Source organism: Somniosus microcephalus, chromosome 5, assembly GCF_052327205.1.
Source record: "Somniosus microcephalus isolate GS21.2 chromosome 5, FLI_Smic_1.0, whole genome shotgun sequence".
Lineage (NCBI taxonomy): Eukaryota > Metazoa > Chordata > Chondrichthyes > Squaliformes > Somniosidae > Somniosus > Somniosus microcephalus.
Window position 1 is genome coordinate 14,167,760 of NC_140991.1, and position 16,759 is coordinate 14,184,518.

The 16,759-nt window shown below is 45.5% G+C and overlaps 1 protein-coding gene across 2 annotated transcripts in view; it reads left to right on the forward strand.

Moving 5' to 3' along the window:
• The window catches only part of LOC147116899 (uncharacterized), a 247,368-nt gene that overhangs the window by 151,157 nt on the left and 79,452 nt on the right, over nucleotides 1-16,759 (forward strand). For both annotated transcript variants that reach the window (XM_085987344.1, XM_085987345.1), the window contains 4 exons: nucleotides 856-894; nucleotides 3,206-3,241; nucleotides 11,405-11,434; nucleotides 11,689-11,718. In XM_085987344.1, coding sequence (XP_085843470.1) covers nucleotides 856-894; nucleotides 3,206-3,241; nucleotides 11,405-11,434; nucleotides 11,689-11,718 — 135 coding nt within the window. The remainder of the gene's footprint in view (nucleotides 1-855; nucleotides 895-3,205; nucleotides 3,242-11,404; nucleotides 11,435-11,688; nucleotides 11,719-16,759) is intronic.

The window sequence follows — 16,759 nt, forward strand, 5'->3', positions numbered from 1 at the left end:
CTGCAGGCCTTCCTCCCACTGTTAAGGGGGAGGTGCCTGCAACAGCGCGATCCGCGATCGCGAGTGCCGGCAAATGAGCCCGGCACCAAGGAGAAGTGCCGGGCTCTCGGGAAACAGCCGGCAATGCCGCGGGGGTGGGGGGGGGTGGTTAGGAGGCCGGGGACGGAGGTGCTGGCAGACGGCCGCCGAAAAAGCGGCCGCCCCGCACCTCCACCTCAACTTGCGCCGCTGCCGGCACAGTAAGGCCCCGTGAACCGGGCAGCGAGCGGCGCAACTGCGGCGTTCGCTACCAAATATCGCGAACGGGGCACGAATGGGGCGCTGCGCACACCGATGACATCATCGGTGGCGGCGCAGCGCAAATGCCTAACGCCACCATTAGCGTCCCTACTAAATATCGCCGCAGACGCAGCCAGTGGCACTACAGCCACTGACTGCCTCTTTAGGCGCTAACAGGTGGCGCTACTCACCCAATTTCTCCCCCTATATATATTCTGTAATCGAATACACTCATTAAGATGAATGAGTGGAAAATGAGGAGTTGATGCAAACTGGGTGCACTGACCTCCATGTCTGATTCTCTGCTCCACACTCCTGGCGAGTGTGACTCCACACCAGGAGGCTCACCTTGCAAATATCTAGCCTACATTTGCAAGGATTATTGCTTTCAATATCAGTGTTGTGAACCTTTTGCTAAGGATGATCGGCTACCAACAAACAACAAAAGTTTAACCTCTAACAGCTCTCTAGTGGCTCATAGAATTAAAAAATCATTATCTATTTATTAGCAATAGTCGATACTTTTATCAGTTAGATTTTTCGGTCATGTTCAACTTGAATCTTTCTATTCAACAGAAAAGATGGAAGAAGAGAAAAAAAAACCTTGTAAAAAGCGTAAGTCTAAAATGAGATTTACTCAATTTACTTTTTTTTAAATTAGTGGCTGAAGGGCAGTGCAAGACATTAAACTGTGCCACACATTAGGCAGATTGAGCCTGAGTCATAGATTTCATTTTTTTAACAATATGCTTCACTGTACAACAACATTGTATATAGGGGCAAAAAAATTATTTTATCGTACAAAATTGAACTGGTAGCTGTTATTGTTACTGCGTTGCTAAAAGGTCTGACTTTCAGATAATATTGAACAAGGTGACTATCCACAAAACACTTGTCTGGTGTAATTTTAAAATATGTAGGAGCCAGGTGTTCTAAAATGAAACTAGCAGGGTTTTGCTGTAGCTGGGATTCTTCCTTTTCTAGTGTTCTCAACCTCTTCATAGAGCCAATGTAATACATTGGCTGGAAACTTTCTTGCCGCTGCTCCAAAGCCACCTCCGTAACTCCACCAGAATCACAGAATCACAGAAACCCCACAGTGCAGATAGAGGCCATTTCGGCCCATCGAGCCTGCACCGACACATATCCCACCCTATCCCCGTAACCCCACGTATTTAATCCCCCTAACACTAAGGGTCAATTTATCATAGCCAATCAACCTAACCCGCACATCTTTGGACTGTGGGAGGAAACCGGAGCACCCGGAGGAAACCCACCCAAACACAGGGAGAATGTGCAAACTCCACACAGACAGTCACCCGAGGCCGGATTCGAACCCGGGTCCCTGGCGCTGTGAGGCAGCAGTGCTAACCACTATGCCACCGTGCTGCACTGCAGTGGAAACCCTGTTTATGCACAAGGTTTCCACTGCATTTCCAGTGAAGGTGCAGTGACAAAGTGGGAGCAGTTCCAAGGAAATTCCTTGCCATTGTTTAGGATAACTAAAATTTAACACCCAGTGGGAAGCCACGCATGGGTTGAATACAACATTGTAGTCTTGATTCTCTGATCTGTGCTCCGGGTGAGCATGGCTCCGAACTCAGACATGGAAATTACTCCTGTTAAGAGGTAAAAATATAAGCTTGGAAAGTATTGTGATCAATGCTATCACATGAACACTTAACCAAATTCCACTCTCTGCTATTTTAACAGAGCCATTTATTTTCAAAGAGTTCATAGAATCATAGAATGATAGGTAATTTGGCCCATCATGCCAGTGCCTGCTGTTTGATAGAGCTGTCCAATTAATCCCACTCCTCTGCTCTTTCCCCATAGCCCTGTAAATGTTTTCCCTTCAAGTATTTATTCAATTCTTTTTTGAATGTTACTATTGTATCTGCTTCCACCACCCTTTCAGGCAGTGTGTTCCAGATCACAATAATTCACTGCGTAAAAAAATGTTTTCTCATGTCGTCTCTGGTTCTTTTGCCATTCACTTTAAATCTGTGTCCTCTGGTTACCAACCCTTCTGCCACTGGAAACAGTTTCTCCTTATTTACTCTGTCAAAACCATTCATGATTTTGAACATCTCTATAAAATCTCCTCTTAACCTTCTCTGCTCTAAGGAGAACAACCTCAGCTTTTCCAGTCTCACCACATAACTGAAGTCCCTCATCCCTGGTACCATTCTGGTAAATCTCCTCTGCACCCTCTCCAAGCCCTTGCCATTCTTCCTAAAGTGTGGTGCCCAGAATTGAATTGAGGCCTGACTAGTGTTTTATAAAGGTTTAACATAACTTCCTTGCTTTTATACTCTATTCTTCTATTAATAAATGCAAGGATCCACATATGCTTTTTTTCCGTCTTCTCAAATTGTCCTACTATCTTCAAAGATTTGTGTACGTACACTCCCAGGTCTCTTTGTTCCTGCACCCCCTTTAAAATTGTACTATTTAATTCATATTGCCTCTCCTCATTCTTTCTACCAAAATATATCACTTAACACTTCTCTGTGTTAAATTGCATCTGCCATGTGTCTGCCCATCCTCCCGAAGTCTGTTACTATCCTCCTGATTGTTTACTACGTTTCTGAGTTTTGTATTATCTGCAAACTCTGAAATTATGCCCTGTATACCCAAGTCCAGGTCATTAAAGAGTTGGTACTCTTTAAGTCATACGTAACAGTTCATATCATTAAAGTGTTACTCTACAAAATGATTGGCCAGGAAATTCTTCAGAGGTGCTCCCACTCCACTGGTCTTTCTTTGCTGGAAGTGGAGTGGAAACCCCGTTTATAGGTAAACGGGCTTACCATCACACTTCCAGATAAGTATTTACTATTTGATAGCAAAGTTCAGAAGTTTCAATACTTACTATATTTTTCACGTGGAAGAGTTGAGCTCTACTTCAATTCTTTTTAAACAGGGAGGTTGAGGCGTGAAGCTGCTGAGGCTAAAAAACGTAAGTAATTGAATGACAAAACGAATGAAACTACAATTGAGTTTTGAACCTTTGGTCTATGGATAGCCATCTACTGTTTTATAAAGTTCGTTACAACTTTAATATTCAATTGTAGCTTTATATAGTTAGAATTTTACTCAATTTTCAGATTATCTACAAAGCCAATTCGACACATTTTTTTGACACTACACTAATTTTTGCATTGCGAAATGGCTCCAAAATAGCAGAAAATGCTGCTGTCACAGAGCCTCCATAGATGCAATGGCAAAGGACTGATTGGGAGCTACAATGTTGTAGCCATGCTCATGCCCAGCGAGGCTCCATACTGGGCAATGGAGCAGTACAATTTGTGCCTTAAGAAAAAAATTGAACAGGCTTTATTTAAAAATGATTTTAACTTGCAAGGAGTAATTTTATGAATTTGTGTGCAGCTTCACCTGCGGCAGTGCATATCTAAATTTGGGTGAAACCCCCTGCCAGGAACGCAAATTCACACATGACACTCCCCTACTCCTCGGTGATACCTGATGCAACAAACTGGAATGCATGATAGTCCTCCTCACAGCTGCAGTGTAAAGACACATGGGCCTAGAAACTGGAGAAAGCCAAGAAATGGGCAGTGTTAAGACTAAATGAGGTTAAGCTGTACCACCTGAAAATCGTCTAGGTAGCACACAAAATTCATTCTCACTCTTCATTAACATGATTGTAGTTATGATTTCCGCACTAAAACTGATGCTCATTGGCTTTACACTCAACAGGAGGGGGGTGTTTGGCCCGACTGCCTGCCTCTCTTCCGCGGCCATGTTCGCGCCTGGGTGGCCCTGGAGTTGGAGCACACGGTGTCCGCCGGCACGCTCGAGGCCTTCCACGACCGGTGGGCACCGCAGTGACTGGAGTGCATCATCACTCCCAGCAACCAAATTTTTTTAATTTGTTACGGTTCTTTTAATGTTTTAATTAAAGTTACAGGCCCAGAAATTCAGGTCGGGGGCTTCCTGCGGGTGTAAGCCCCCGACCTGCACTTACCTTGCATGCCGGCCATTGAGCTGTGGGTCCCTGTGGAATTCCGATCCTGGGCCTGCTCCAGCTGCTGGCGCGCAGTGCTTGTGTATCCCAGGGGCGCAGTTAGTTCGATGCGTCCCCTGGGATCACGTGGGCCATGGGGAGCCAATCGGAGCTGTCAAAACTTAGAAATACTACGGGCCCCAAAACATCGCTAAATCTTCAAATACATTTTTTTTAAATCACATTTTTTAAATAAACTATAAATTACATGAAATAACTATTTTAAACAATTTAAATTTTTGAAAAAAATAATTTTATTTTCTAACGGGGCTAAAAATAAACTTACCTTGCTTTAAAGTATTTAAAAATAATAAACCTGTGGGAAAAATGTTTTAATTTTAATTAATTCACCACTTACCTTGTAAAAAGCAGGCCTTATGCCTGCTTTTTAAATGTGTAACTTCTGCAGACTTACCCTCCCGGGAAAACCTGCAAAAAAAACCTAAGTTCAATGCGCACGCGCAGCCTCTCCCGCGCATGCGTTCGAACTCTGAACCCCTTCTTTCAGGGGAACGGAAGTGCCGGTTTCCCGCGCATGCGCAGTGCATGCAGGAAACCAGCACTTCCATTGGGCTTACGGGTGAGTACGCCATGCGTACTCACCCGTGGAGACCCGAATTTCTGGGCCACTGATTTATTGTTTTAACCAGAAGAGTACACTCAACAGGTGGACCAATACTGGGGCCAATCTAATTCGCAGTCATGATTGCCACAGGATTTTTCCACTACTTAAAGGGGAGGTGCATTAATGCTGCAGCACCTCATTGTCAGGGTGGTTGGGTGTTCAGCTGCACCAACAGCAAAGTAAAAAGTATAAAGAAATCAAAGTTACAAGTGCTCATGGCAGAACCTAGGCAGAGGGAGAGAGCCTGTAGGTTCACCAATGAAGCTCTGCAAGCACTGGTATTCGTGGTGGAGAGGAGGTGGGTGGTAATATACATGCAGACTGGCAGGAGACCCTCATAGCACACATCACGGCCAACACTGACATCCCCAGGATTCACTCCCAGTGCAGGAAGAAGTTTAACAACCTCACATGGGTGATCAAGGTGAGTGAAGGTTTCAGCAAATGCCATCTGCCACCATCTCCACCTCAAGCTTCACACACTGCTCAATGCACCAAACCCCCAAGAGCTCACTAACCAACAATCTCTACCTATCAATACTCACAGCCACATCTCACAGCTTGCACACAATGGCAGCTATTCAACTATGGCAGGCACATCACCCAAACACATTGCACTAAACTCACTCACACACTTCTCTTTCTCTTGCAAGTCAAACTCACACATAATCGGAGGGAGCAGGAGCAAACAAGTGGGGGCCAAGCAGCCCTTCAACACCTCAGTCAGCTTGAAGAGAGAGTACTTGAAATGATTGGGAACCATGTGGTAGAGGCCATGACCACCAGTAAGGTTGAACCCCTTGGGGACAACAATGGTATGTTCATTCCTAATCCTTCTTCTCACATCCCACTTCCCCCTTAGCCCACAATCTTTTCTCACCTTTCAAGCTATTTATGCTGTATGCATGCATGTCTGGCGTCTGTGATATTCTGTGGGAGAGGGATGGTATGATGGGGATGTGGTGAGCAACAGGGATCTGGGGTTTCATTCATTCGAATCAGAGCCTGATGAGCTGCTCACAGACAGCATGTCCCAATGGACAATTGGGTGCCTGCCTCCTCCCATGCTCTTGCTCTTTGTCCTCCTCCTCTCCCTCCTCCTCTTCCTGAGGTGGTGACACACTCCCTGCTGGCAAGGGTTGCACCCTCATGATGGCCAAGTTGTGAAGCATGCACCACGAAATGGAACACCCGTACCATCGAGTAATGGAGGGCTCCACCAGAGCGGTCAAGGCAGCAGAACTGTTGCTTCAGAACCCCGATGGTTTGCTTGATGATGTTCCTGGTGGAGGCATAGCTCTCATTGAGTGCTGGGCACGAGTGCTGGGGTTGGGAGGGGAGTTATGAGCCAGGTGCAGAGTGGATAGTCCCTGTCTCCAAGCAGCCACCCTCGAGCTTGCTGTGGTGGCTAGAAGATTGCTGGCACACTGGACTGGTGCAGGATGAAGGCATTATGGCTGTTGCCAGGATAGCTGGCATTGACATTGAGGATTCGCTGTACATGGTCACACACCAACTGCACATTAAGTAAGTGGTAGCCTTTGCGGTTACGGAAGATCTCAGGATTGTTATATGGTGCCCACAAAGCCACATGGGTGCAGTCGATGGTGCCCTGCGACATGGAGAAGCCCGCTATCCTGGCAAAGCCACATGAGCACTTGTCCTGCTTCTCTCTGCTCAGAGAAGCCAACATAGTCCCGTCTCCTGGTGTAGAGAGCCTCAGTGACCTCCCGGATGCAGTAATGGATAGTGAACTGTGAGATGTTAGCTATGTCTCCTGCTGCAGACTGGAAGGATCTGCTGGCGAAAAGTTGAGGGTCACGGTGACTTTGACTGCCACAGGGAGAGCCGTGTTGCCCTGCCCAGAGGCTGCAGGTCTGGTTGCAGGAGGTGGTAGAGTTCTGTGACCACCTCCTTGGTGAAGCGTAGCCTCCTAGGACACTTCCCCTACCTCCATTTAAGCAAGAGGTGTTGTTGGAAGACCCTAGGTGGGTAAGAATCCTGTTGCAAGCCATGTCTTCCTCGCTGCCTTCGCTCCCTTTGCCACAGATCCTGGAGGGCAAGGTCAACTGCCAGTACAGCCCCCATGACTGTGAGCAAGTGTTGTGAGCAGATGCCTTTAAAAAATGAGGGAGTTCTACAGTGGCAACAACACTCCATTACCAAAGGACCTTGAAATAAGTAAAGAAAGTTGTTGGAGTGGCAGAAAATTGCACAGAGCCACTCAAACTGCAGAACCATGTCAGGTGCAACTGATTGCTGGATCCTCCTTCCTGCTGTTGAACGCCTGCTCTCCCTGTCGCCGTTTAAACATGCCGTGAAGTTCAATGGTGAGAACCAATACTGCAGGTCGGGCGTCGGGTGAGCTTTGCACACTCACTGACGTCACAATCTCGGCCATTTAAATCCTTATGGTGATCGTGTTTACCGGCAGTGCTACTGGCACTTCCAAAATGGCGCCCGCCGCGGGAACCGCCACCAGCTGGTGGAAGAGTACCGGCCGCCACGATCTTGAAATTACACCATGCTAACGGGTGGCACAAACCATCCAAATTTCTAGGCCATGAAGATACATGAGCAGAACCTGAAAACACATTTCGCAGTCCAAAACTGAAGAAATGAAAGTGCTGAAAGTAAAATTTTAAGTAATTCTTAATCTGAATGAAATAAAAACAAAATGCTGGAAATAGTCAGCAGGTCAGGCAGTACCTGTGGAGAGAGAAACAGAATGAATGTTTCAGGTCGATGACCTTCTGATGAAAGGTCATCAACCTGCAATGTTAACTCTGTTTTTCTCTCCACAGATGCTGCCTGACCTGGGTATTTCCAGCATTTTCTGTTTTTATTTCAGAGTTCCAGCATCCGCAGTATTTTGCTTTTGTATTGGTCTGAATGAATGTGGCCCAGCCAAACATTTTTTTCTTCTGCCTTTAAATTGAAGTTGACATGGAATTGCTAAGAAGGTTAGGAACAGAACATGAGTTCTGGCAAAAGGATGACAAAATTATTACAAGCTTCCCACAAGCAAGGGTCACTGTGGGAAGATTGTAATTAAGGGCTTCAATTAGAGAAGAAACTGCCAGACTGTTTACCATGTATGTTAAATTCCAATTAATAAACCAGGGAGCCACATTTGGCATGGCTGACTGAGATGGTGTCATGCCAATTGCTAAGCACCTAGGCACACTAGTAAAAGCTGTTCTCCCACCTCTGCAAATGAACATACATCATGAATATTGAGGATTCAATATGCATGCCAGGAAGCACTGGGGCCATAGGGCACAGCCATTACCAGGTCAGCACTCTGAGTACATTTTGCACACTGCTTAAAATCAAAGTAATGATTATGCAGACAGAAAAGCAACAATTTTTTTATTTTTATTTATTAATTCATGGGTTGTGGGCGTCGCTGGAAAGGCCAGCATTTATTGCCCATCCCTACTTGCCCTTGAGAAGGTGGTGGTGAGCTGTCTTCTTGAACCGCTGCAGTGATACCTCTTTGTAGTGGTTTGGTACGACCGAGTGGCTTGCTAGGCCATTTCGGAGGGCAGTTAAGAGTCAACCACATTGCTGTGGGTCTGGAGTCACAGATAGGCCAGACCGGGTAAGGATGGCAGATTTTCTTCCCTAAAGGACAATCCGATAGTTTCATGGTCACCATTACTGATACTAGCTTTTTATTCCAGATTTATTTAATTAACTGAATTTAAATTCATTCCCCAGCTGCTGTGGCGAGACTGGAACTCACATCTCCGGATCATTAGTCCAGGCCTCTGGGATTGCTAGTCCTGTAACACAACCACTATGGTACCGTTCCGTTGTATATAAAAACAATTGGATGGTCACAGGGGCAGTGTCCCAGATTGTTGAGGTCTTCAAAGGATTGCATCCATACTGATTCTCTTCCTACAGTGTGTGGTAGCTGCTAAATCACAATGAAAGTATTGCAAAACATCCTCAGGTAGAAACGTGGGATCAACCCGCGCCCATTCAAAGTAATGCAGGCAGCACACTAACTTCGTGCTGCCTGCTGCTAAACATAATGGTGGAGTTCATCCCAGCGCTGAATGCGCTGCTGAGTGGCTGAATGCTCAGCAGGAGGTCCAAGTTCGTGTGAGGCTAGCACCAATTAAAACTAGGCTGCATTTCTTAAAAGGAAGTCTGCACCTCCTTAAGGGGAGGTGCATTCTGCCTGCAGCTGGCCATTCAACTAGCTGGGGAAGAGTCAAAGCAGCAAAAAAATCTACTGATGTCACAACAACGTGCTCCAAGGTTCTCCGATGCAGCACTGGAGGCCTTGGTGCAGGACGTGAATATGAGGAGAGAGGTCCTGTTTCCACAGGGGACCAGGAGACCCTCCAGGCAAATGCGGAAAAGGCAATGGGAACAGCCAGCAGTGTAGCCCCAAGGACCACCTTCTCACATCCCACTTCCCCCTCATCCCACAATCTCTTCTGATTTACAAGCTGCAGATGGTGTAAGCATGCAGCTTTGCTTTACCCCCATCGCCTTATCACAACCTTACCCTTGTGCCTTTTCCTTTCAGATAGCCAAGAACTGCCACCTGGCCAGGCACCGGTGGAGGAGCATGAAATTGAAGAGCACCAAGACACTGATCATGAAGACACAGCACCGTCACTCAATTTCACACTCACAGCCACCAGCTCAGATACTAACACTCGTGTACTTTAGAAGATAACTTCGACGCGGGGTCTGCACGTGGTGAGACACCAGGCATGAGTGGCCTGTTACCAGGGCAGGGGAAAAGGGTAGTGCAGGTGCAGCAAAAACCTGGTAGAGTGCTGGGTCCTCTCCAGTTGCACCTTCCTTTCCAATGGAAAAATGGCAAACAAGGCAACAATAACAAGGGGAAAGCAATGATGTACAGATGACTAACTAATTTGGCAAATGCCACCAGTGGTGTCTTGAAATGAGTTGGTAGGATAAAATTCAATGCTGTGGTAACTTTAACTGCAACAGGCAAGGCTGTTCCTGTGCTGATGTCATCTGAAGGTCATGCTCCAATAGACTGCATAACTAAGTGACTAACTCCCTGCTGAATCATAAGCAGAGAAGACAATTTCTTTTTCGAGATACATTTTACTCATGTCTCTGTGAAGTGCCTTGGGGCATGTTTCTACATAAAGGAACTGCATAAATGCAAACTGTTGTCAAGCAGCTGAACCTGAGATATATGGCATAATTCCTAGGCCACCTGCAGGTATAACAGTACACCTAACACTTCCCCCTCCTCACAAATTACTTTCTCCTCCAAATCCAGGACAGCCAATGCATGACCAATAAAATGCAGACAGCCCCAAAGGAATTGCTTGGTCGCAGCTGCAGGAGCAAACTGGTGTCAGTAGGAATGCTGCAGTGCGGACTGTGCACCAAAGCAGTGCCAAATTGAAGGAAAATAACAGAAAGCAGCAGGAAACAAAAAAAAAGATTTTCCTGGGTGTGCACCCAGGTGCACAGGATTGTCTGCGCACAGCAAATGTCGGAAAATCAGGCATGTCAGAGTGTTGCCTGTAACGGAACCTGCCTGAATTTCCTCCCATTAAATTAAATTTGCATAAGGTATCCAGCATGGTACCAACTTGCATTTATTTAACGTGTAATGAGGCCAGCACACGCACAAAGCCTAAAAAAAGTATTATTTTTTCGTCCGTTGAACCAGAAAGTCGGCACTGAGCACAGTTGGACCTACTTTCGTGGGCATCGCCGACGTTGGGCTGCTCCCTGAATGCAGTGATGATTAATTGGATCTAATATTTATCTGCATTTTTTTCAACAGAAATATTCTTTACATTTTCTGATATCAAAAAAGTGGAAAAAAAAACACAAAAAAATCAGAGGGAAAAACAAAACGCAACACGAAAAAGCAAGTGAAAAATTCAAATTCAAAAAAGATTCAAAAAAGCCACTGCTACTTTAAGAACTCCTTCATATACAAAACTTGCCTTTTTGCCAATTCTTGATGAGCAAGTAGCAAATAAAACACAATCACATCTTAAAACAGACAGGAACTTATGCAAGGGGATATTACCATATATTACATTATTAAAATGAAGCTCTCTTACTTTAGGTCGGCCGAAGAGGCCAGCCATAAAATTAAGCGCTGAACAATTCAGGCAAGTACTGTATTCAGTGAAAAAAATCAAATCCTTTCTGCCTGGATAGGAATAATCCTATCAGCCATAAAATTTACCCCATTATATGCAAGCAGTGATTTTGTAATGAAAATTCAATGAGTAACTCGTACTGTTACAACTGCCCTGCAGAGGAGACTAAAGCACTGGTTTTCAGCTGTTTTCCAATCTTGCAAGGCTGACTAAGACATGCAGAGATTGCAAGTTTTACAAAAAAAACAATGGGCAGAGTCAGGTTTTCTAAGAAACCTAAGTATATATGGGATAAGGTTTTAATGCACACATTTTCAACTGAGTAATTTTATTATTCTTCAACAGAAAAGATGCAAGAACAACGTCTTACTAAGGGTAAGCTCCATAACAATCGAGATTCATGGAAATATTGGGAGTGATGTAAAACGGGCTGTCGACTCGCTATCATCCATTTTACATTAACACACAAAGTCAAGATCTACCCCTTTTTTTGAAAAATATTCCAGTTCTGTTTTAAAAAGTGTGGAACCAGATGTCCCAAAAGAACCTTCAAGTTTTTGCTTGTATGAAAGGACGAAATGCTTTAACGTGCAACATTTTAACTGACTACTTCAATTCTCTTTCAACAGAGAAGGCAGCTGCTGAACAATATGAAAGAGGTAAGTCCTGTACTAGAAAGAAGACTTTATTTGAAAGATATTTGAACTTTGGTTAAAAATGGAAAATACTGTTTGCTATATTAGCATACAAACACTGAGGGCTGGATTTTCATTGAGGAGTCGGGTAGGAGGCGAGACTACAACTTTTGGGGTTGTAGTCCCGCCTCCATCGAGTTCTAGCCAACCCACGCGATTTTGACTTGATTGACCTTGTTGAGCCCGCCCAGTGGGCTCAGCAGGCCAATTAAGGGCCACCCGGCAACAGGTGACGTCACAGATTGAAATTTCATCTGTCAAGACTTTTTGACAGATGAAATATCAGCGTTCGACAGCTGTTTGAAGCTGTCAAACACTGACAATCTGTACTCCAGGTTAATTCCTTCCTCTCAGGATGATTTAGAGATCTCCCCTGAACAGAAAGCAGAAGCTGCAGATTTTGACAGCTGGCGGCCATTCTGCTTTCTGTGCCGGTGAGATGAGGGACTCCCGAGACCTGAAGGAAGGAAGGCTGTAAAGGTAAGTAAAGGTTAATAGAACTTCTTTAAACACTTTACACAGACCAAACACACTTACCTTTGCACTCATGCACCCATCACTCACCTGAACACCAGACATCCCGACAGCCCGACTCGCTAACTTGGCGTGGTTTGGAGCCGTTGGGGATCCCACATTTCAACAATGAAAATCGGGATTAGGCTAAAAACTGCCTGTTAACTACCTGTTAACAGGCAGCTAATTGGCACTAATCCCCTTCCCACCTCGGGGAGGCGGGTCCCAGTGCGGGGCGGGTACCCACCTCCTTTGAAACTGGCATGGAGGCGGATTGGGGGCAGGATGGGGTCAGGACCCCCGATTTCAGGATTTTAAACCCCCACACGCCTCCAATCCCAACTCCACGGCCCAATGAAAATCCTGCCCTTAATATTCTTCTCTCCGCTGATCGATAGCACCATTAATCCTTTGTTAAAATAAAAGATAGGGAATGTCACACAAACTCATGAAATTGCAAACACAAACAATAATTTCCAGGCTATATATATATCTATTATGTATAAAGAACATTGCTGATCCACAGCACTGTGCCATGATCCACACTAATTTGATACCATAAGGATTGAGACCAAAGCTCAAGCCCTTTATATCACCAGAAAGCTTATGACAGAATTGTAGCTTTGAGTAAAGAAAAATTGAAGTAAAAGCATTTGGTTACAGTTGCGCTGACCAAGGAATCAATTTTCACATAATTTTCTGTCACAAAGCTGATTATGACATTGAATTATCTTGTGGCAAAAATCTGAACTATAATTACATGATTGTTAGGCAACCATTCAGGCTCAACCAATTCTCACCCCTCTGCTGGTATGTAATGAGTTTGGAGGGAGAGAGAGAGGGGTGGGTGAAAGGGATACATAGATACATAGATACATAGAAGATAGGAGCAGGAGTAGGCCATTCGGCCCTTCGTGCCTGCTCCGCCATTCGATGAGATCATGGCTGATCCTTTAATTCAGTATCCCGTCCCCGCCTTCTCTCCGTAACCCTTAACCCCTTTTGCCCGTAGAAATATATCTAATTCCCTCTTAAATATATTTAATGAGCTGGCGTACACTGCCCTCTGTGGCAATGAGTTCCACAGGTTCACCACTCTCTGAGTGAAGAAATTCCCCCTCATCTCTGTCCTAAATGGTTTAGCCCTTATCCTTAAATTATGTCCTCTAGTTCTGTTCTCACCCGCCAAGGGAAACATTCCTTCTGCATCCAGTCTGTCTAGACCTGTCAGAATTTTATACACTTCTATGAGGTCCCCTCTCAATCTTCTAAACTCCAGTGTGTACATCCCTAAACTACATAGTCTCTCCTCATAGGTCATTCCCGCCATTCCTGGTATCAGCCTGGTGAATCGCCGCTGCACCCCCTCCATGGCAAGAACATCCTTCCTCAGATGAGGCGACCAAAACTGTACACAGTACTCGAGGTGTGGTCTCACCAGTGCCCTGTACAGCTGCAGCAAGGTATCCCTGTTCCTGTATTCTAACCCTTTTGCTATGAAGGCCAGCATACCGTTTGCCTTCTTGACCGCCTGTTGCACCTGCATGCTCGCCTTCAGTGACTGGTGTACAAGAACACCCAGGTCTCTCTGTACTTCCCCCTCTCCCAATCTATTGCCATTTAAATAATAATTTGCCCTCCCGTTCCTGCACCCAAGGTGGATAACTTCGCACTTGTCCACATTATAGTGCATCTGCCATTTATCCGCCCAATCGCCCAGTCTGTCCAAATCGCTCTGGAGCTTCCTGGTCTCTTCCTCTGAGCCCACCCCCCCTCCTAGTTTAGTGTCGTCTGCAAATTTGGAAATGCTGCATCCGACTCCCTGATCCAGGTCATTAATGTAAATTGTGAACAGCTGGGGGCCCAGGACAGATCCCTGTGGTACCCCACTTGTTACTGCCTGCCATTCAGAAAATGAGCCGTTTATTCCAACTCTCTGTTTTCTATCTGACAGCCAGTTCCCTATCCACGCCAAAACTTTCCCCTTTATCCCATGAGCCTCAATTTTCCATGCTAATCTTTTATGTGGGACCTTATCGAAGGCCTTTTGGAAGTCCAGGTACACCACATCTACTGGCTCTCCCCCATCTATTCTACCAGTTACTCCCTCAAAAAATTCCAATAGATTAGTCAAGCACGATTTACCCTTTGTAAATCCATGTTGACTCTGTCCTATCCTGTCCCCATTTGCTAAGTGCTCCGCTATTTCATCCTTAATGATGGACTCCAGCATTTTGCCCACAACTGATGTAAGGCTTACAGGTCTGTAATTACCTGCTTTTTCCCTACCCCCCTTTTTGAATAGTGGGGTAACGTTAGCTACCCTCCAATCCATCGGCACTGTTCCCGAGTCTAATGAATTCTGAAAAATCATCCTTAGTGCATCCGCTATCTCTAGGGCCACCTCCTTCAGTACCCTAGGATGCATGTTATCAGGCCCTGGGGATTTGTCCACCTTCAATCCTTTTAGCTTCCTTAACACCATATCCTTAGAGATATTGATTTGCGTCAGTTCCTCCTTTGCCAATGTCCCTATTTTTCCCGATATCCCAGGGAGGTTTTTTGTGTCTTCCTTCGTAAAGACTGACCCAAAGTATGCATTTAGTTGATCTGCCATTTCCTTATTTCCCATTATATATTCCCCCGTATCTGACTGCAATGGACCAACTTTGGTTTTCACCAGTCTTTTCCTTTTGATATATTTATAAAAGCTTTTGGAGTTAGTTTTTATATTTTCCGCCAGCTTGTTTTCGTAAGCTATTTTGCCCCTCTTGATCATGCCCTTTGCCCTCCTTTGCTCTATCTTAAACTGTTCCCAATCTTCCGCTCTGGCGCTTTTTTTGGCTATTTTATACGCCCTATCTTTGGATTTTATGCTGTCTCTAATTTCCCCTGTTATCCACGGTTGAGTCACCTTTTTAGATTTCCTTTTATGCCAGATTGGTATAAACAATTTTTGCAATTTTGTCATTCTATCTTTAAATGTTTGCCATTGTTTATCTACCTCCAGTCCTGGCAGGTTGTTGTGTTGGGTTGGGTTGGGTTACGTTGAGTTGGGTTGAGTTTGGGTACGGTCAAGCATAAACCCTGACGCTACACCAGGTCCCAACTGAGGGCTGCAGCAGGAGAACTCCCAATCCCTAGCCCGTCCACTTATGTCAATGGCCTTGTAGCGGCATGCAGATACACCGTTCCCAAAAGGCAATCCCAGAAACTTGGCTTTGAGATATCAACAACAACAACTTGCATTTATATAGCACACTTAATGTAATATAACGTCCGAAGGCACTTCACAGGAGTGATATCAAATAAAATTTGACACCGAGCCACATAATGAGATATTGGCCTGGAATTTGCGGTCGGAGGCTTGCCACCCATATACGCCTGCAAACCACAAGAAAACTCCGTATTTACCTGCTGTCTCCAGAGCTTCGGGCTCTTGCGGTCCTGGGCCTGCAGACGTATGCCTACGTAAAGGCCCACACATTCCAGGGTTGCATGCGGTTCGCAAGCGTCCCTGGGATCATGTGGGCCAGGCCAACCAATGACAAAGGGGATTCCTATTATGGTGATACCATTTACATACGGAATCCCCACAAGTATAATAGAAATCACCTAATAAATACAATTTCACAACACTGAAATAAAAATAAATAATCACAGGTTCAAAATTAAAATACCCTTTAATTAAACATTTAAAATAAAAAAATTTAAATGATAACAAAAATAATCTAAACTAATTTTAAATGCAAGTGAATGTTTAAATCATTTAAAACAAATTATTTTAACATTTATTTTAACCCTTACGCTGGTAACAGAAGGCCTTACGCCTGCTTTTACCAGGCATAAGGGTTTGGTGGGTATTCGCTTTGCAGTAGTTGGGCTAATAGCTCAACTCTTCGCCAGCGTAAGGGAATTTGTAGCGGATGGGTACGATCTGTCTAAATGTCTTTTTGTGTCGATGGCCCCTCGTTCTTGACCCTCAGCTACGCGAAACAGCACCATGGAATTGCAGGCCTTCCTCCCCTTCTTAAAGGGGAGGGACCTTGCGCAGCGAGACCCGGGGCCCAGCTGGCGGGCAGCAACAAAAATGGCCGCCCGGCACCTCGCCTTTAAATAGCACCGCCCCAGCTGCAGGTAGGCCCCCTGACCCCGTTGGACATAGTGTGGCGGTAAGTCAGGGGGCGCTAGCAAAGATTGCGGCTGGGGCACAAGCGGGGCACTGCGCACACAAGCGGGGCGCTGCGCACGGCGATGACGTCATCGCCGGCAGCACAGTGCCGCAAGACGCTAACAGTTAGCGTCGCTGCTAACCTCCCGCTGAATTTCACGGGAGGTGTTGGCGGCGCCGCGCCCGGGCGCTAGTTACTTTGCGCCCCGTTAGCGCCCTCTTAGGGCGCTATCGGGAGGTGCAAAGCAACCGAAATTTTCCCCCATAGTCATCCTTTCATGTTTTAAAAACCTCTATTATATCGCTCCATAATCTGTGTTG